This window comes from Pagrus major, chromosome 11 (genome assembly GCF_040436345.1).
Source record: "Pagrus major chromosome 11, Pma_NU_1.0".
Lineage (NCBI taxonomy): Eukaryota > Metazoa > Chordata > Actinopteri > Spariformes > Sparidae > Pagrus > Pagrus major.
Genome location: NC_133225.1, coordinates 34761783 through 34783870, shown reverse-complemented (window position 1 = coordinate 34783870; position 22088 = coordinate 34761783). Strand labels below are relative to the sequence as shown.

Here is a 22088-nt window from a genome sequence, read left to right as displayed (position 1 = left end):
TCCTTTAAATCTCATTTGTAAATGCTTTATAAGGCATAGATAGTGCCCACTTTAGATGAGCTCACACAAAATGCTTAATTAACGAGTAGTAAGTGCTTTGTAACTGCCTGAATTCATGAATTCCTGCATTAATAATTGTTTATAAGACATCCATTGGAAATGGAATTCGTGAGTTTTTTATAAAACATCTGCTAACATACTCATTAACCATTAGTACATGTCTGAATAGTGGACGTGTAAGAGCATAAACCCTAAATAGATTGTTCATCATTTACATATACTCTAAATTATCTTACAAACCACTGACAAATCCTAAATAACTGGTGAGTAAGTGATGTAATACTTCATTTAGAAATGCTGAATCCATCATTTATATAGATGAGCTTATTAATGAAGAGTAAAACATTTTTAACTGTGTTTATAAACTACGTACTAATGAGTATCCATATGTTATAAATGAAGAATTCAGTATTTATTAATGCTTAACTAATGCTTTATAGTGTGTACTTATTATCAAGTGTTACCAAACATTTCATTTTAAAATGCTGCAACTTGGCAGATATTTTTATTAACAATGTTAGTATGTCAGTATGTTGTTAAAAACATAATTCAGACAGAATTACATTACTAAACATGTCTGCTGTTGTAAATCACAACAAAGATAACTGTGATGAGATCCACACAAAATGATACCAGCACAACTCAGACAGCTCGTTTGGTGATGTTCTGATAAAAACAAATCAGAGTCTATTAATTTAGTCTATTTACTTTGTTTAAGAATTCAAAATGTTCAAAGAAAATTCAAAGTTTCCATAATTTTTCCCCGATTCACAGTGAACAAAACATTATTAAATGAACTGATGTAGAACAAAACCACAGTTCTCCATGAAAGTATATTCTAGTTTATCCAAAGAGATTAATATCTTAAAAGATTGAATATAAATGTATTCAAGAGTTAAACACTTATTTCAGTTTGTTTAGTATAAAATCTCTCATGTGTCTGAGAGGGAGGGAACTTTGCTTTAGACTGGAATCACTTTTATGAATTTCTTTACGGTCACTTTGAACAGGAGGAATAATTACAGCTACAGATAACCCTGTGATGTACGTGATTAAAGTACTGAGACGTGAAAAAACAAGAAGTCTCCCTACAACTTTACATGAAATCTATAAATCACACAACCTTTATTTCATTTGAGTGAATGTTTCAGCATTGATCAGATGTACAGAATATAGAGAATCTTATTTAGAGTTAAACATGAAGCAAAGCTGTTAAACAGAACAGAAGCGTAATTACTCCAGTTTATGATGTTGGAGTTTTATATTTCATCCTCATGACATCATCAGCCCCGACCAATCATCTGCACTCGTTCCCTTTGATGAGGAAGAAGGTTCCAGCAGCCACACCGAGCAGACCCACAGTCAGACCCAGTCCACAGAACACTGCAGGTCCAACACTGGGCAGAGTCTTCTCCACATCTGGAGACAGAGACACAGAGACATTAACACACTGCTGCTGCTTCACCTCCACATCTGGAGACAGAGACACACAGAGACATTAACACACTGCTGCTGCTGCTTCACCTCCACATCTGGAGACAGACACACACAGAGACATTAACACACTGCTGCTGCTGCTTCACCTCCACATCTGGAGACAGACACACACAGAGACATTAACACACTGCTGCTGCTTCACCTCCACATCTGGAGACAGACACACACAGAGACATTAACACACTGCTGCTGCTTCACCTCCACATCTGGAGACAGACACACAGAGACATTAACACACTGCTGCTGCTTCACCTCCACATCTGGAGACAGAGACACACAGAGACATTAACACACTGCTGCTGCTGCTGCTTCACCTCCACATCTGGAGACAGAGACACAGAGACATTAACACACTGCTGCTGCTTCACCTCCACATCTGGAGACAGACACACACAGAGACATTAACACACTGCTGCTGCTTCACCTCCACATCTGGAGACAGAGACACAGAGACATTAACACACTGCTGCTGCTTCACCTCCACATCTGGAGACAGACACACACAGAGACATTAACACACTGCTGCTGCTTCACCTACACATCTGGAGACAGACACACACAGAGACATTAACACACTGCTGCTGCTTCACCTCCACATCTGGAGACAGAGACACACAGAGACATTAACACACTGCTGCTGCTGCTTCACCTCCACATCTGGAGACAGACACACACAGAGACATTAACACACTGCTGCTGCTTCACCTCCACATCTGGAGACAGAGACACACAGAGACATTAACACACTGCTGCTGCTGCTTCACCTACACATCTGGAGACAGACACACACAGAGACATTAACACACTGCTGCTGCTTCACCTACACATCTGGAGACAGACACACACAGAGACATTAACACACTGCTGCTGCTGCTTCACCTACACATCTGGAGACAGACACACACAGAGACATTAACACACTGCTGCTGCTTCACCTCCACATCTGGAGACAGACACACACACAGACATTAACACACTGCTGCTGCTTCACCTCCACATCTGGAGACAGACACACACAGAGACATTAACACACTGCTGCTGCTTCACCTCCACATCTGGAGAAAGACACACACAGAGACATTAACACACTGCTGCTGCTTCACCTCCACATCTGGAGACAGACACACAGAGACATTAACACACTGCTGCTGCTTCACCTCCACATCTGGAGACAGACACACACAGAGACATTAACACACTGCTGCTGCTTCACCTCCACATCTGGAGAAAGACACACACAGAGACATTAACACACTGCTGCTGCTTCACCTCCACATCTGGAGACAGAGACACACACAGACATTAACACACTGCTGCTGCTTCACCTCCACATCTGGAGACAGACACACACAGAGACATTAACACACTGCTGATGCTTCACTTCAAATCAAAATAAAGTTTGTATTGTCAGTTTAAATAAGGTTTGCATTGTTGTCAGTTTAAATAGTGTGTATTGTTGTCAGAACAAATAAAGTGTGTATTGTTGTCAGTGTAAATAAAGTGTGTATTGTTATCAGTGTAAATACAGTGTGTATTGTTGTCAGTGTAAATAAAGTGTGTATTGTTGTCAGTATAAATAAAGTGTGTATTGTTGTCAGTGTAAATAAAGTGTGTATTGTTGTCAGTGTAAATAAAGTGTGTATTGTTGTCAGTGTAAATAAAGTGCGTATTGTTGTCAGTATAAATAAAGTTTGTATTGTCAGTTTAAATAGTGTGTATTGTAGGGTGACCAAACGTCCTGTTTTCCCAGGACATGTCCTGTTTTCACGTCCTGTCCTGGCTGTCCCGGGAGTTTTTTATAAAGTGGTGAAATGTCCTGGTTTTCATTGTTTTTCATTGGGCCATTAAATTGACGCTGCATGTGACATAATCCCTGAGAGGCTGCTACATTTACACTCACAACGAGCGAGCAGACAGCCATAGCACTCTTGCCTGCATCATCATGCCGAAGCGTAAATGCACATTTAACGATGAGCTACAAAAGAAATTCCCCACTTACCGTCCCGGTCGGGACAAGTGGGAGGCTTCGTGCACCGTGTGCAAACCCGGTACATATGTTTCAGTGTCCAATGGGGGTGCCAGGGATCTCAAAGCCTACATGGACACCGAAAAACATAAAAAAAAGTGTGCGAGGTGAGTGTAGTTCATCAAAGTTGACAGAGTTCTTTGTGAGACCCGGGAAATCAGAGGATGCTGTGAATGCAGCGGAGGGTGCATTCTCATTTCACACAGTGAAACACCACAACAGCTACAGGTCCATGGATTGCACTAGTGCATTGTTAAAAAAGGCATTCCCAGATTCTGACACCGCCAAAAAGTTTAATAGTGCCCGCACTAAGACCGAAGCCATTGTGAATGGTGTTTTAGCGCCCAACTCTGTTGAAGTCACAAATGAAGCACTGAAAGAAATCCAGTATTGTGGTATTTGTACAGACGGGAGTAACCACGGAGCAGTGAAAATATTCCCGATCATAATCCAGTACTTTGATTGGAAGAAGGGTGGTGTGCAAACAAAATTAATTGAGGTGAAAGACACACCTAATGAGAAAGCAGAAACCATTGCAAATTATCTCACTGAAACACTGGCAAAAAACAATTTGTCTGAAAAATGCATTGCATTTACTGGAGATAATTGCAACACCAATTTTGGTGGAATCCGACGTGATGAAGGGGGAAACAATGTGTTTGCAAATTTGAAGAGGTTGCTGCAGAACAAGACCCTGATTGCTGTGGGTTGCCCAGCACACATATTGAGTAATTGTGTTCATCATGGGGCAGACACAATAGATGTTGACCTTGAGAATATCATGTTCAAAATCTACCAGTACTTCCACATTTACACAGTGCGTACTGAGAACCTCAGAGTACTGTGATTTTGTTGACAGTGAGTACAGGATGATGCTTTCTCACAGCAAGACAAGGTGGCTGTCATTGTTCCCAGGCATCGAGAGGATGCTACAGATGTTCCCAGCTTTAAAGGCATTTTTTCTGTCTCAGCAAAAGCCACTTATAGTGATAAAGAAGTTTCTTGAAAACAACTGCAGTGAGATCTACTTGTGGCACATGCACTCACTGATGTCTGTGTTCCACACCCACATTCAACAAATGGAAAAGGAGAACAACTCCATTGAAGAAAATATTGAACAGCATTCACAATGTTCTTTTTGAACGTAAGAGCAACAATTTCATGTCCCTTAAAGTTAAGGGACTACTGGCAGAAAATCACAGAGATGGACTGGGTGAGGACTGTGACAAGTTCTGTGCTGATGTGCAAGGCCTGTACAGTGCATGTCTGGAGTATCTGGAGAAGTGGATGACTCCCATGGAAGAGTTCTCAACATTTATATGGATGGATATGAGTGAGCCACCAGATTGGGATGATGTGGAGGTCTGCATCAAGTACCTTAGAGAGAAGGGGGTGCCAATTGATGATGTCAAGTGTTTTGACCAGGTTGCCAATCTGAAGAGATTCATAGAAAGGTGCAACAGTGATGAGGAGTTCATTGGCCTGCAGGTGCACCAGAAGTGGACCAAATACTTTGAGAAGGCCAAAAGCATTGAATGCTACTCAGAACTACTGAAGATTGCACAGTTTGTCTTTGCACTTCCCTCTCATAATGCAAATGTTGAGAAGGTTTTCTCATTGATGCAGAGCCAGTGGTCGAAGGAGAGGAACCAGCTCTCTGTTGAGTCATTGAAAGGGATTCTCTTTGTGCAATACAACTACAAAGACATGTCTTGCAAAGACTTTCATGCTTATTTGTTAAGCAACAAAAAACTGCTGGGAAAGATCAGCTCTACAGCAAGATATAAATGGGCAAACAAGAAGGATGAGGAAGAAAAACAGGATGAAGAGGAAAACAAGGATGAAGAAGAAAACTGAAGATATAGATATCTTTTGTTAGATAGTTTTTGTAAGTTTGTGAGAGCTATTTTGTTTAAGTTGGATTGCTAATATAACAGAGGTATTTTTCAGTTATTTATTATTTATTTATTTTTCTAATACAGAAGAGACATTATTTCTATCATTATTTCATTCATTGTTTTTGAAACGTATAATAAAACATGTTGAGTAACCTCTGAGAAGCATGTCTGAATGTGTGTCTTTGGTTATAGATAGTATTTTGTTTGTAATATATCAATTTTATCCATACAGAGGAGGCATACTTTAAATGTATGTTAATTTTAAGGCATCTTTGAGTAAATTTTGAGTATCATATCTCGTTGCTGGGCCGAGTGTCCTGGTTTTTGGTAATCAAAATATGGTCACCCTAGTGTATTGTTGTCAATTTAAATAAAGTGTGTATTGTTGTCAATTTAAATAAAGTGTGTATTGTCGTCAGTTTAAATAAAGTGTGTATTGTTGTCAATTTAAATAAAGTGTGTATTGTTGTCAGTTTAAATAAAGTGTTTATTGTTGTCAGTTTAAATAAAGTTTGTGTTGTTGTCAGTTTAAATGAAGTGTTTATTGTTGTCAGTTTAAATAAAGTGTGTATTGTTGTCAGTTTAAATAGTGTGTATTGTTGTCAGTTTAAATAAAGTTTGTGTTGTTGTCAGTTTAAATAAAGTGTGTATTGTTGTCAGTTTAAATAAAGTGTGTATTGTTGTCAGTTTAAATAAAGTTTGTGTTGTTGTCAGTTTAAATAAAGTGTGTATTGTCGTCAGTTTAAATTAAGTGTGTATTGTTGTCAGTTTAAATAAAGTGTGTATTGTCGTCCGTTTAAATAAAGTTTGTATTGTTGTCAGTTTAAATAAAGTTTGTATTGTCAGTTTAAATAGTGTGTATTGTTGTCAGTTTAAATAAAGTTTGTATTGTCAGTTTAAATAAAGTGTGTATTGTTGTCAGTTTAAATAAAGTTTGTATTGTTGTCAGTTTAAATAAAGTGTGTATTGTCAGTTTAAATAAAGTTTGTATTATTGTCAGTTTAAATAAAGTGTGTATTGACAGTTTAAATAGTGTGTACTGTCGTCAGTTTAAATAAAGTTTGTATTGTCAGTTTAAATAGTGTGTATTGTTGTCAGTTTAAATAAAGTTTGTATTATTGTCAGTTTAAATAAAGTGTGTATTGTCGTCAGTTTAAATAAAGTTTGTATTGTTGTCAGTTTAAATAAAGTTTGTATTATTGTCAGTTTAAATAAAGTGTGTATTGTTGTCAGTTTAAATAAAGTGTGTATTGTTGTCAGTTTAAATAAAGTTTGTATTGTTGTCAGTTTAAATAAAGTTTGTATTGTCAGTTTAAATAGTGTGTATTGTTGTCAGTTTAAATAAAGTGTGTACTGTCGTCAGTTTAAATAAAGTTTGTATTGTCAGTTTAAATAGTGTGTATTGTTGTCAGTTTAAATAAAGTGTGTATTGTTGTCAGTGTAAATAAAGTGTGTATTGTCGTCAGTTTAAATAAAGTTTGTATCGTCATCAGTGTAAATAAAGTTTTCTCACCCCAGATCCTGGTCTGTGGGTCCTTCAGGGCTGGATGTGTCACTGAACAGCTGTACATGTCTCCTTGTTGGGGGGTGAAGTCCAGTCTGGAGAACTGGTTGAAGGTTCCGTCTTTGTTGAGGTAAGGAACGTTGACGCTGGTTCCTTCAGTCACGTTCTCTCCGTTCTTCGTCCAGGAGAACTTCACAGGAGCAGGATAGAAACCAGTCACATGACAGATCAGGACGTTCTTCACCTCCAGCTCCACGTCGTCTCTGGGGTAGATGACTGGACTGGAGGGAGCATCTGAAAACAAACACAGAATGTTTTGTTCTGTTTCAGTTTTTTGTTGTAGTCACAGGAAGTTGATGTTTTAGCACACGACACATCTGCACCACACAACTAACCAACGGCTTGGACGATTGGCTGATACAGTTATTGATCTATTAAATACCTAAAAGTGGTGAAGATGAGTTTTTCAAGGTCACAGTCAGCTCTGACCTTCTCCCCTTCTTTCACTCTTTCTGTTCTGCTTGTTAACAAATCCACCATGCATAATTAAAATGGTGGCCAAGCCTCTCTGCTCAGATTCTCTGGCTGAGGCAGGAAACACTGTCTGCTGTGTCTTTGATAAGCAGCTCGTGTTGTAACTGATTCAAACTGTGTCTCTTGATCACTTGTCAAAGTTATCTGGTGGAAATAATTCGACAAGATGATTTAACACATTTACACACAGACATGTTTCCTGATAACCCAAGTGTATTTTTCTTCCTGTAGTCATTTTGTAATCCCTCAGTGATCCATGGACCATCTCAATATTTATCTTTTTATTAATCTGTTTTATTGGACAATTTTTATCATCAAACAACTTAAACACCCTTCAAAATATTTCATGTGTTTGTTCAAGATTTCCTTCTTTATATAGAGGCCTCTTCACTCTGATCTCTCTGTCTATTACTAATGATCCTGTGTGGCCTGTCCTCTTCCCGGTCACCAGGGTGGACAGGAGGTCGATGCCTCGTCCTGCTCAGTCGTCTCCTGGATCCTCACACTTTACATATATTATAATTTGTATCAGATTTTCTGTCAATGCAACCTGTAAACTGTGATTTGCTGTTCTTTCTGTACATGCAACATCTATTGCATGTCTGTCCGTCCTGGAAGAGGGATCCTCCTCTGTGGCTCTTCCTGAGGTTTCTTCCATTGTCTTTTTTCCCCTGTTAAAAGGGTCTTTTTTTCCCATCAAGATGGCAAGTTTTTCCTCACTCGAATCGAGGGTCTAAGGACAGAGGATGTTGTAGGAACACATGCCCATCGCCTCTGCATTTCATTGAGGTTCTGTTTCGTGCATTAATTGCCCCTTTCATCTGCAAGCTGACTGTTGTCAAGAGAGAGGCCCTTGGAGCCCCTCAACTCTTCACCTGGCAAGGAGGACTTGTTTTGTTTACAATAAAACCGTCGAATAGATGTTTTCCAGGAGATCATCTATCATTATTTACAATGTTGTAGCACCATGTGACCTCTTTTCCCCCCTCAAGAAAGATACCCTCCTTTCTCTCAGGTCAGTTGAGGTCAACATGGGGGAATCTACTCTCTGAATATCAAGAGGAACAGAACTGTGACTGTGGTGTATTAATATAGAATATTAATATTATTGTTATTATTTATTAAATAGCATAAATAGTGGTTCACATGAAGTTGCAAATTGTTTGAAGTTGTCATGGTGATACGATATGAGTCCTGTTGAGTCCATGGTAACGCTTCAGGTGTCGATCAGCTGTATGAGGAGTTGCCGGTGTTTCTGTTATTGAGATGTTGTGAGATGGAAATAAACAACGAAACTAAAGATCAACAATACGACTCGGAGTCATCATCGGAACCCACACCCCGGTACACAACAATGGCGACGAGGAAGTTTATTTTTTGGTAATTATTTTTACCTTAAAATACGACGGTGACCAACCGAGTTGGGCAGTTGATTAACGTTAACGGTTAACGGTTAACGTTAGCAACGGACAGAAACCAGCCAGAAAACGTTAACGGCAACTAACGGGAGCTGTCATGGCTATGTTTAGCACGGAGTCAGGCTTATGCTTCGATGAAGCTATCGAGAGCTTCGAGGCATATGAGGAGCGTTTTTATCAGTTTGTGGAGGCCAACGATATAGAAGATGACCGAAAGAGAGCGGTTTTTCTGGCAGTCGTTGGTCCGAAGACGTTCGCTCTCCTGAAGGACCTGCTAACACCACAGAAGCCGGGTGAGGCTACGCTGGAGGAGCTAACGAAAGCTCTACGGGGCTTTTATCAGCCGAAGAGAAATGTACTTAGTGAAAGGTACGTTTTCAGATGCAGAACACAGTTGGCAGGAGAGTCGCTAGCCGAATATATTGCGTCTCTCAAAGGACTGGCCAAGACATGCGAGTTTGGGGCTACGCTAAACGAGCAGCTGCGGGACCAACTTGTTTACGGTGTTGCCAACAAGGACTTGAGAGGAAAACTTTTAAGTGCCGCGTATGGTAACGCGCTAGAGTGGCCAAAAGTGCTGGACATTGTTGACAACTTCGAATGCACAACCCGAAGTATGCTGAAATTCCAGCAACCACAGATGAGGACCGACCAAGTGACAAGACAGCGACAGGGACCACCCAAGGCAAAGCAACAGCAGAGCCAGAGGACATCGGACTACCAGAGCGCCAGCGGGGGAGAGAGCAAGCCCTGCTACCGCTGCTTGGGGACCGGACACACGCCACAGACGTGCCGCTACAAGGATTTCCAGTGCCGGGGCTGCCAGCGATCGGGACACCTAGAGAGGGCCTGTCGTCAGAGACCACCGCCAGCGGGGGGAACACCAGCCTACGGGGGAAAACAACGCTTTGAAACAGCGCGACACAGTAGCCAAGCAATGAGAGGCACGCGCTACATTGCATCGACCATCAACACACAGCCGCAGCAGTCTACAGCGACAGGAGAGGAAGACGACACAGAGCTGCTGCAGTTGACAGCTGCGAGCAGCCAGCAACAACCACTGTCAGGGGAACAGAGAAGCTCTGAAAAAGACTTTGGACTGTTTTCTATATCTAGGGATGACAGTGAGTATGTAAAACCGTATAATGTCATGGTCAGAGTAAACGGTGAAAAGGTTAAAATGGAAATAGACAGCGGGGCAGCTATGTCTATTATGTCAGAGAAAATGTACAAAAAACGGTTCAGCGGGTTTAGACTACGTCCATCTGAAGTAGTGCTAAAAGACTATTCAGGAAAAGTCATAGCAGTGATAGGTGAAATGGATGTAACAGTGAAATGTGAGGATCAAGTGTTGAAGTCAGTGTTACTTGTGTCAGAAGGGAATGGTCCTACTCTTATGGGAAGATACTGGATCAAATATCTTTCACTGGATTGGTCACAAGTAAACCATGTAGCATGCCCAGTAGAGCAGCTTTGTGAAAAGTACTCTGAAGTGTTCAGTGACAAGTTGGGTCTGGTAAAGGGGGTCCAAGCAACTGTTCGTGTATCAGAAAAAGCTGTACCAAAGTTCTGTAAGGCTAGACCAGTACCTTATGCACTCAGAGATGCAGTAGACAAGCACCTGGTAGAGCTGGAAGAACAGGGGGTCATCATACCTATAGAGTACAGTGAGTGGGCTAGTCCTATAGTGTGTCTGCCCAAGAAAACAGGAAAAGTCAGGATATGTGGTGATTACAAGGTGGGTCTCAATGAGTGGGTTGAAGTGGATCAGTATCCATTACCTAAGACACAGGATCTCTTTGCTACACTAGCAGGCGGGAAGCAGTTTACAAAACTAGATCTTACCCAGGCCTACCAGCAGGTAGAGATAGACGCAGAGTCCAGAAAGTATCTCACCATAAACACACAGAAGGGCCTTTACCAGGTCAATAGGTTACCTTATGGAGTGTCCAGTGCACCAGCTGTTTTTCAGCGAATTATGGACCAGGTCCTACAAGGTCTCCCAGGCACAGTTTGTTTTTTAGATGACATACTCATCAGTGGGAGGGACACAGAGGAACACCTGCATAATGTGGAAGCAGTGCTAAAGAGGCTGCAAGAGCGAGGGTTCAAGGTGAACAGAGAGAAGTGTGCATTCCTTCAAAACAGTGTCATGTACTTAGGTCACAGGATAGATGAGCAGGGCATACACCCAGTACAGGAGAAGACAGACGCCATAGCAAAGGCGCCTGTGCCCAAAAACGTAACAGAGCTCAGAGCATACTTAGCTTTACTGACATACTATGGCAAATTCATAGAGAACCTCTCCACACTTATCAAGCCTATGACAGAGCTCCTTCAGAAGGACCAAAAGTGGGTGTGGTCAGAACAGCGTCAACAGGCCTTTGAGAGGACCAAGGCACAGTTGTCTTCCTCCTCAGTGTTAGTACACTATGACCCGCATTTGCCAGTAATCCTGGCATGTGACGCGTCTCCTTACGGGGTGGGAGCGGTCATTTCTCACGTGATGCCTGATGGATATGAGAGGCCCATAGCTTATGCATCACGCACACTCACAAAGACAGAGGTAAACTATGCACAAATTGAAAAGGAAGCGTTGGGACTCATTTTTGGGGTGATGAAGTTCCACGACTACCTTTATGGTCGCAAGTTTTTGCTTGTTACAGACCACAAGCCTCTCGTGAAAATCTTAGGACCCAAGACAGGGGTACCAGCACTAGCAGCAGCGAGATTACAGAGGTGGGCGTTGATACTGGCAGCATACCAGTACGACATAAAGTACAAGTCCGCCCAGCAGCATGGTAACGCAGACGCGTTGTTAAGACTACCTCTCTCAGAGAGAGGTCCAGAAAGCAGTCAGGAGTTTAGAGTGTCATTCATAGATGTCATGCCCATCACAGCTAAGGATATAGCAAAAGAGACAGCTAGTGATCAGGTCCTAGGGAAAGTAAAACACTTCACACTAACAGGTTGGCCTAAACATGTCACAGACACAGCTCTCACACCATACTGGGCCAGGAGAGATGAGCTCACAGTAGAGGGGGACTGTGTATTGTGGGGTCTGCGAGCTGTTATACCAGCTACGCTGAGAGACACACTGCTCAGAGAGCTACACGAAAACCACTGGGGAATTGTTAAAATGAAAGCTCTAGCTAGAAGTCACTTTTGGTGGCCTAAGTTAGACACAGACATAGAGGGCCTGGTAAAAGACTGTCAGGTGTGCCAGTCAAACAAATCTATGCCACCTACTGCACCAACACACGCCTGGAAATGGCCAGAGAGACCATGGCAGCGCATACACATAGACTTTGCACAGAAAGGAAAGGACAATTTCCTTGTAGTCACAGATGCATACTCGCGCTGGCCAGAGGTTAAGGTTATGACAAACACCACAGCTACAGCTACTGTTGAGGCAGTCAGGGGGATGTTTGCAGCTTACGGGCTTGCAGAGGAGTTAGTTTCAGACAATGGACCGCAGCTGGTCTCAAGAGAGTTTGAAACGTTCTTACAGAAGAACGGGGTAAAGCATATCAAGTCAGCTCCATACCACCCAGCATCAAATGGAGCAGCAGAGAGACTGGTTCAAAATCTAAAACAGTCTCTGGGTAAACAAAAAGGGTCAGGAAGGTCATTACAACATGATGTAGACAATTTTTTGTTTATTTATAGGAACACACCACATGCAGCTACACAAAAAACTCCAGCTGAGTTGTTTTTGAAACGACAAGTACGCACACGTTGGTCACTAATGAAGCCCAGCTTCTCAGCAGACATGCAGGACAGACAGGACAGTAAGGTGAACAGGGGTACAGGAAAGCGTTTACGCTCCTTTCAGGTCGGGCAAGCAGTCCGAGTCAGAGATTACCGGGGAGGAGAGAGAGATAAATGGGTACCAGGAAAGGTAAAGAAGGTTTTGAGTCCTGTAACTTACCTTGTTGAGACAAATGACATGCATGAGTGTAAGAAACATGTGAACCAGATGATTGGAGCAAACACAGTGGATAGTCCACAGCCAGATACCTCAGAGTGGAACACCTCTGAGTGGACTATGGACATGGAGCATGAGGAGATTGTTCATTCTGCCATCACAGGGAGGCCTCAGCGAAACAGAAAGCCTCCAGACCGCTATAGACCAACTTGGTCTTGAGATGGAACAGCTCAGTGAGGCCTGAGAAACAAAAGCCTCCTCATTAAATGTTTTTATTTTAAGAGATTTTATTGTCTGGTAAATATGAAGCCGATGTTAAAAACTTGTAATGGTTATGAAATTGAAGTGAATCATATTTGTTTTGTTTTCATTGTTTTTCATGAAAGGGGTTTCAAGTTACCGGGGAGGAGTGTGGTGTATTAATATAGAATATTAATATTATTGTTATTATTTATTAAATAGCATAAATAGTGGTTCACATGAAGTTGCAAATTGTTTGAAGTTGTCATGGTGATACGATATGAGTCCTGTTGAGTCCATGGTAACGCTTCAGGTGTCGATCAGCTGTATGAGGAGTTGCCGGTGTTTCTGTTATTGAGATGTTGTGAGATGGAAATAAACAACGAAACTAAAGATCAACAATACGACTCGGAGTCATCATCGGAACCCACACCCCGGTACACAACAGTGACAATCATGTGTTATAATTTTATGTCTTTGCAATTGTAAATGAGATTAACAGATTATCTGATTTGCTATGTTCTCACCTGATCTAAATTAACATACACACACACACTGTATTAACATACACACACACACGCAGGCCTGGTAAGACCCCCCTCTTCGTTACTGATCTGAGTCGACAGCTCAGAAATTTACGACGTGTTCCCTTACCGGCCACATTCCAATCTATTGGTTTCTGCACTCATCCAGATGTCAAGCAAGTTCTAAATAGCTATTAAGCCAGGACTTCATCTTCTTAAATATAACAAATCATTGAACAGAAAAGAAAGTTATTAATTCCGATTTTTCTTACATCTCTCTACGATAAAGATTGACTGAGATAAATTTAATGTGTAAAAATGTCCTGTGTTCCGTGGAACCACAGTACCCTCCAATGGTGAGTGCTGGTATGATTGGGAAGAACTTTTCACTCATCTTGTTAATATGTTAGGGTTAGGGTTCACCACCTACTGAATGTCTTTGATATGCCCTGTTTAATAAGTATTAGGCTAGAACTAAAAGAAATATATGAGTGATTAGTTCTACTGTATAATCAAGTGTGTTTAGATGTTTTGATCTAGTTTTAATTCCTTATTGAATGTTAAAGTGATTTTAATAATAAAGTCCACATATTAGGCCATGGTGACATTCTGGGAAGGTGAAGCACGGTTTTGAAACGTTTAAAACTATAGTTTAGGGACTTCCGGTCGGTAGGGCAGATGGAGTAGACGTGTAGGCGAGAGCTCCCGTGAATGCTGAACTTTTCAAACAACCCAGCCCTCAAACTTAATTGTTAGGAAGAATTATTTTCTGTCTTCTTTAATCTCCCGTCCTGTTTTGCCCGGAAAAACCAAGTTTTCTCTCTGAAATGGCTTCGAAAAGCGGAAAATCGAGCAAAAAAGAAGAAGCTAATGCTAGGTTAACGCTGGAAGCCATCACTGCGCTGCTCGAACAGCATCGTGACTCTCTAGCCACCGAGTTCAAGACAACATTCAGCCAGCTCGACTCGAAGCTCGACCAAACGCGGCTCGCAGTAGAGGACCACGGCCAGCGTGTCTCGTCCCTTGAACTCGCTGCAGAGGACATCAGTCAAAGAGTTTCGGACCTTGAGAACATCTGCTCTACTCTGAGAGACGACAATGCTAAGCTCAAGGCTAAAGTCTCCGACCTGGAGAGCCGAAGCAGACGTCAAAACGTGCGCATTTTGGGCCTGCCGGAGTCTACGGAAAGCGGACGTCCCACCGACTTTTTTTCGAAGCTGCTGTGTGAGGTATTTGGGAGCGAATTACTGCCATCTCCACCAAAAATCGACAGAGCTCATCGCTCTCTGGCATCGAAACCGGCCACCGGACAGCGACTGCGACCAGTCCTCCTCCGCCTACACCGCTACCAGACGAAGGATCTCCTCATCAGAGAGGCACGGCGACGGAAGCTCGAATATTGCGGCCAGCCAATTCGGATCGTAGAGGACTACAGCCCTGAAGTTGTCACCCAGTGAGCGGAGTACAGAGACGTAATGACTGAACTTTATAAACTGGGTCTGAAGCCTGCTCTGCTCTTTCCCGCCCGGCTCCGTCTGACGCTGCCAAGTGGAGCCAGAGAGTGGATCAGCTCTGCGGACGAGGCGTGCGAGTACATCAGGAGTCTCCCCAAATCCTCGAAAACTTCGTAACGGGACTGTTTAACGACTAACCCAGCAGAGGAAAGGTAGCTCCACTTTGGGTCCTGCCTTTCTGCATGGCTAGTTACAAGATGGACGGCGTGATTTGTTTATACTGGTGAATATGTTCAGTCCAGTGGTTCATACGTGAGTATTTTAACGCTGTTCCTTTTGACAGCTTCCACAGACTATTACTAATATTATAAGCAAATCTCACGGTGTTTGGTCACTTTGCATAAATAATGTATGTAAAACTGAATTTACTTATTCTCTCTGTTCTCATATGAGGCCTGGTCCTGCTATGAGTGTTATTAATATAGAGTCTAGCTCTGCATTACGACCCTAAAAACGCTATGACAATGCGCTTTTCCACCTGTGAGCGTTTGTTGTTTTGGTCATTACAGTATCCATATTTCCTTTGTTATCTGTTGTCATTCGTTTAAATTGACATTTCAATTATTTACTCTGAATTATTTAGTCAATAAACATATTTAATCGTATGTCGTTGTCTGTGCAGGTTTGTTTTAATGTGGAGAACCGATGGATCTGTGTAGAATTCACTCATTACTTTATGAGATTGAATAAATTTATCTGAAATTGATTAGAATTGATACAAGTTAACCTTGTCCAGTCGGATTTGATTAATTTCCTCCAGATTATTCAAATAGACAAAACAACGGAGGTGGTGCCCCATTTACGAGTGCTTTATTAATCGCCAGTGATTAATGAATTACATCTATTACTAGTGTATCTCCTACAATGTCGTTCACTGTACAGACTGTAAAGCCCATTGAGGCAATGTGATTGTGATTTTGGGCTGTATAAATAACATTTGATTTGATATAATATTTGGCAGTTTTGGTTTAGTAAAGTGTTCATTGACTCATCTGTCCTCACTTGTCTGTCCTCTGTTCATGGTATTGATTGATGGTATTGATAAAGTCTTCAGGTGGTTACTTGGATCAATCAGATCAATATTAAAATCCCCACAGATGATCACACATTTTTCATTTCACACTGGGAACATAAAGTTTTGTCCACGTACGCAGCCTCACCTGCTCCAGTCTGGTTCTCCCTGTTCATGTCATTCAGTCCAGAACCATCTAATTCAAAGTCCAGAACCATCTAATTCAAAGTCCAGAACCATCTAATTCAAAGTTAAGAACCTTCTCAGAGTTGATCCAGGTTTCTGATACTGCAGTTATGTTGAATGTTTGTATGAACTGATGTAAATATTCCTTAATGTTGTGAAGTTTGAACAGGCTTCTACTGTTAAAATGAATAACTGATAGTTTCTGATCCATCTTGATGGTTCTGTTGAACTGTTGAAAATCTTCTGTGTTATACAGTATGTACTGTGTATTTAATTAAATGTATATTTAATTATTTGTGTATTTAATTATTTGTATATTTAATTAATTGTCTATTTAATCACATGTGTCTCCAGTGACCCAACAGTCCACTCTGATCCTCAGTGAAATGAGTCCAGCTCCTCGATGTCTTTGCTCAGCAGCTGTTTGTCCTCCTCCTCTAGTTTAATGAACATGTTGCAGTCTGTGGTCCATGTGGATCAGAGACCTCTTCATGTGGCATGACTCTCAGATACGCAGGCTAACGTTAGCTAGCCTGATGTTCAGGGAACGACACCACTTTCACAAGTCTGACAAAGCGGGAAAAGCCTTGAGACTTGAAAGGCTGTTTACAGACTGCTCTCACGCTGTGACTGCCTGAACCTGACCCACTGTTCCCCAACAGTGAAAAGTGACACTCATCAGCTGTTACTCATGTTGACATTCTGACTGTTACACCTACACAGCAACAGATGCTGATATAAACTGATCTGCAGTCAGTGTTTATCTGCATGAAGAGGAGTGATGTGAAGTGACAGTTTAGATTTGAGATATTTACCGAGCTGCACTGGAGGGTTCTTCAGAGCACCAAGGATCACGTCCAGGTTCTGTTTGCAGATCTGTAGATTAGCCTCAGCGCTTTGATAAGTTCCTTCCTCGTAGCGAAACCCTACAAAGTCAGGCACAGGATAGACTCCTTTCTTGTTCTTGAAGTCTGCGTACCACTTCTCTTCACCATCCAGACCGTACATGACCTCTCCATCAGAGGCTGAACAGCCAACGATAGCAATGTCCTGATGAAGAACTGAAAACAGAAACACAAACTGATGTTTATCTGTGTGTGTGTGTGTGTGTCTGTCTGTGTGTTCTGGTCCATCAGTCTCTGCGTGTGTGTAAAGAAACTTACCGTCAGCTGAGACACAGAGGACACAGGACAGGATGAGGACCATCATCTTCATCATCTTCATCATCTTCAGCAGCAGCAGTTCTCTGTGGACCTGAACCAGTCTGTCCTGTGAACCAGTCTGTCTCTGTGAACCAGTCTGTCTCTGTGAACCAGCCTGTCCTGTGAACCAGCCTGTCCCTGTGAACCAGTCTGTCTCTGTGAACCAGTCTGTCCTGTGAACCAGTCTGTCTCTGTGAACCAGCCTGTCTCTGTGAACCAGTCTGTCTCTGTGAACCAGCCTGTCCTGTGAACCAGCCTGTCCCTGTGAACCAGTCTGTCCCTGTGAACCAGTCTGTCCCTGTGAACCAGCCTGTCTCTGTGAACCAGTCTGTCCCTGTGAACCAGTCTGTCTCTGTGAACCAGCCTGTCCCTGTGAACCAGTCTGTCTCTGTGAACCAGTCTGTCTCTGTGAACCAGCCTGTCCCTGTGAACCAGTCTGTCCCTGTGAACCAGCCTGTCTCTGTGAACCAGTCTGTCCCTGTGAACCAGCCTGTCTCTGTGAACCAGTCTGTCTCTGTGAACCAGCCTGTCTCTGTGAACCAGTCTGTCCTGTGAACCAGCCTGTCCTGTGAACCAGTCTGTCCTGTGAACCAGTCTGTCTCTGTGAACCAGCCTGTCTCTGTGAACCAGTCTGTCCCTGTGAACCAGTCTGTCCCTGTGAACCAGCCTGTCTCTGTGAACCAGTCTGTCCCTGTGAACCAGCCTGTCTCTGTGAACCAGTCTGTCTCTGTGAGGAGGACTGACAGAAACTCAGCAGCAGCTGAGCTCTAACACACAGAACAGCCAATCAGAGAGCGTGATGTCATCAGTAACCAGGTAGAGACTCTCTGCTGCTGCTGATCACTTTAACAAACAGACATTATGACAGCTGGAGATCAACCTGATCAATAATCAATACTGTCTTTATTAAGTCTTTTCAAAATAATAATGTATATATATAAATATATATATATACATATATATATATTTATATATATGTATATATATATATATTTATATATATGTATATATATATATATCTTCATTCTATCTTTATTGTTCATTAGAGCCTGTTGTGTTGTGACGATGAATGTATGAGACCCTGTGCTGATCTGTGCTGTCCTTGCTAAGGGGCAGCTCCTCCTTTTGGGATGTACCTGTTGTGCTGATTGTGGTCTCCTGTATTTAACACACCTGTGTAGACTGATGTGAACACACCTGAAGAAAGACGTCTTCAGAGACGTCTGTGTGGGAACATTAAGTAGTTTAATGTGAGTGTCCTTGTTTGTCTTTCTTAACCAATAAGCAGGACCTGTTCACCGAAGTATTTGTTTTAATAGGATTTCTCATCCAGTTTCTTTCTCTGTGCATTACCCAAAGAACTGTTTTTTTATTTTCAGTAATGTATCACATAACAACATACTGTATTTACATCACAGTGTAAACACACTTTAACTCCGACACACAAGGTTTTATCCAGTCAGGATCTCCAGCACATCTGAAGGTGATCTCACAGAACGACTCTACAGTTTCATCAGTCAGGCTGTTGAAGACATGTTGATTTCTGCTTGCTACAATAATTGTTTTGTTAATTGTCTGTAGTGTTTAATTAACCTAATTATTTGATTTACGAACAGAACTAAAGTCTGCCCGGTATTGACAGGAAGTGACTGCTGGTCCAGTACCTCCTGGACAGGGGTAAACTTGGGATCTAACAGACCATGTGACTGTAGAGCAGAGTAGTTGACCCACAGGTTTGACTGGAAGCTTTGTTTTGAAGATGTTTGTCTGCTGTGTGGTTGTTATGACAACATCAATATGATGAGATCCAACACAGACAGAACCTCTGTGACGGTCCTGAAACAACCTGAGGTGAGTCACAAACAATGACCCTCCTCCACCAGAGGACTCTGCTCAGTGAAGAAACAACCTTCAGAACAGAATCTGACCAAAGCTGACGTCATCATTCACCTTCGGTCTGGATCGATCAGGTTATTATTGATTACGCCGTAAAAAATAAAGGGCTATGAAAACTCAAAAATTCTAGGTAACTGGCTGCAATAGATGTTTGCGTTTTGAGTCCAACTAAAACTCTCAAGTTTTGAAGAAAACTACATAAATTTAAGACAACAAATTATCTTTTGTTGAGATAACTTATAAATTAACTTTGAGATAACTTCAAATTTAGATTTTTTTAAACAATTAAAATTCAGCAGTCTCAACTAATTATTTTTGTTTCAGATAAGTTGCCTTTCAAATGCATCAAAACATTTTGAGTTGTACTTATATATACTCTCAAACATGAGAAGTTATGGCAATTAAAACTTTTCTATTATGCCTATATATGATACAAATACAAATTATACTAGTTCAGTAAAACATGTTTATTTAAACATTAAATACAACATTCCAGCAAATATGCAGGAGGATGAAATCTCTATCTACCAATAGTGCAAGTACTGTAGACTGCACACAAACAAAAAGATGCAGACTGGTGTGGACAAAGAGTCCAAACCACAACACAGTTCAAAAGCACTGTAATAACAATCCTGAGCTTAGTAACACCATTATAAATAGTGCAAATGTGCAGGAGAATGAAATCTCTATCTACCAACACAGGTGTAAGATGTAAGATGTGTTTTCAGTGCCCCGTGGGTCCTGAAAGTGCACACACAGTCGCTGTAAATACAGGGCCAGCTAGCTCCTCCTCCGTGCCTCAGACGATTGTGCTTGAAGAGACTCTTTTGGTTTGTGCAGGCAAAATCACAAAATTTGCACCTCATAGGACAACTGCAACAAGAAATAAAAGTCCAGTTACTTGATAAAATAAACAAATAAATAACAAAATATACACTCAAAAAATGTGCAGCATATAAGACCCTCCGTACACAAACTTGTCAGTCCACCAATTTATCATTTAATTTAATATTTAGATTGTTTCTCTGTTGGTGCTGTCTCGTAGTATGTATAGTATGTGTTGTCATACATACTGGTGGTATAAACTGATTAGATACATGGTTTCATTTTTCGTCACACATTTGTTTTCACTCTGGTCCAAACCGCATCACTGACAGAGTGTCATGTTTACATGACTCCCAGTTGTAAAAATCAGTCTCTAAAGTAACACTAAACTTTAACATCAAAGACATACGTGCGCAGTATACCGGTTATTTGTAGCACTGCTCATTTTGTTTAATAAATGAGCTCCAGTTCGACTGTAGCCGCACTAATGGAGCCAACAGAGCTAACGGAGCTAACGAAGCTAACGTAGCTAACTGGTAAACAGATGGACATTTTCGGCAGTATGGGAGGCATATCTGATACTGGTATTGGAATCAGAACAACTCTAGTCCGGTCCAGTGTTATATCTTGATGACTCTGGCTGTTCAATTTTAACTTTTAACTTTAACTTTGAGTTGCTAACAGGCTACCTTGCTAACACGACATACACAACGTGTACACAGCCCTCATACAACACCCACAGGTAGCGAGTGAGCTCAGTGTGTCTGTGTGCTCCCCGGTACCCGCTCATACTAGGCTGTGCACCCATTTGTTTATTTAACAATGGTTAAGTTACTGGCATATTTAAACGAGTCCTTCCCATTTAATTTATACATGATTTATGCATTATAAGAACTCTCTTTATATATAATAAAATAAAGTATATATATAATAAAGTATAATGTACGCGCATGAACCCCGACTTTTAGTACCATATTGAGCAAAATACTCACCTTGAGAGTAAAAAATCTCAAAGCGCTGTCGGCAGCACATGGACACAGTGTGGTTGTGATGGACCCCCTGCAGATATGCATTGGAGACCCCCAGTTCTTGTTCCCTAGTTTTCTAGAACTCGTCCTGACCTCAGATGCACAGTTTGCTGTTTGCTAACTCAAGTTAGTAAGTGAGACCAACTTTAGCCAAGAAACTTGAAAAAGATAGTTGGAATACATATGTTGATTAGTTTACTACACAACTCAACCTTTTTTGTTTAGTTAGCTGAAACAATATGGTTAGGCCAACAACTTTAAGTTTTCATTTTTAGAGTGTATTAATGTTCAGTAAAACAGACTCATTCACATCTTTAAACTCCAAACAGAGTCAGAGTGAAGGTTTATCACCTCTGCTGCAGTGAACTTCCTCTTCCTCTCTGTTCAGGTTGAAGCTGTTGGGGTCATGTGATCAGACTGGTGAAACTGGTTTCCTCCTTCAGTTTCACACCAAACCAGTCTGACCACACGATGCCTTCAGGTGTCTGTATGAAACCACGAAATCACAGCATTCAGCTCTAAAGCTACAGATCAGCACAGTGACGCTAAACTGAGTGCAAAGTTTTCCTGCAGCACCTGAACGCAGCAGCAGCAGCTTCTGTGGAAAGTCCCGACTCTTCACTTTCACTTCAGGATCAGCAGCCAATCAGAACATGAGCTACTGATGAGTCATCAGTTGTCAGAGCAGCAGAGACATTTGAGTTCATGAGACTTCAGACAGAATGAAACAAAAACAGACGAGGACGAATCAAGTCTGCACTGAGATCAATATAAACAACATAAACAAACAAAAAGA

At 41.6% G+C, this 22088-nt stretch overlaps 1 protein-coding gene across 1 annotated transcript; it reads right to left on the bottom strand.

Annotated features, from left to right (window-relative positions):
• Window positions 1-1161: 1161 nt before the first annotated feature.
• Window positions 1162-18270, bottom strand: LOC141004331 (mamu class II histocompatibility antigen, DR alpha chain-like). The gene is made up of 4 exons (XM_073475762.1): window positions 17505-18270; window positions 17157-17402; window positions 6995-7279; window positions 1162-1479 (listed from the first exon to the last, which is right to left on the bottom strand). Exons 1-4 carry the CDS (start codon window positions 17566-17568, stop codon window positions 1358-1360), a joined length of 717 nt encoding a protein of 238 aa, XP_073331863.1. The 5' UTR covers window positions 17569-18270; the 3' UTR covers window positions 1162-1357.
• Between the last annotated feature and the right edge of the window lie 3818 nt (window positions 18271-22088).

Bases quoted from the DNA above. Each gene is read 5' to 3' on its own strand.
- LOC141004331 (XM_073475762.1), bottom strand. From the start codon at position 17,568: ATGATGAAGATGATGAAGATGATGGTCCTCATCCTGTCCTGTGTCCTC. The intron at 7,280-17,156 runs GTAAATATCTCA...GTTTGTTTTCAG, and splicing joins GAACCCTCCAGTGCAGCTCG to ATGCTCCCTCCAGTCCAGTC. The intron at 1,480-6,994 runs GTGAGAAAACTT...CTCTGTCTCCAG, and splicing joins CCCACAGACCAGGATCTGGG to ATGTGGAGAAGACTCTGCCC.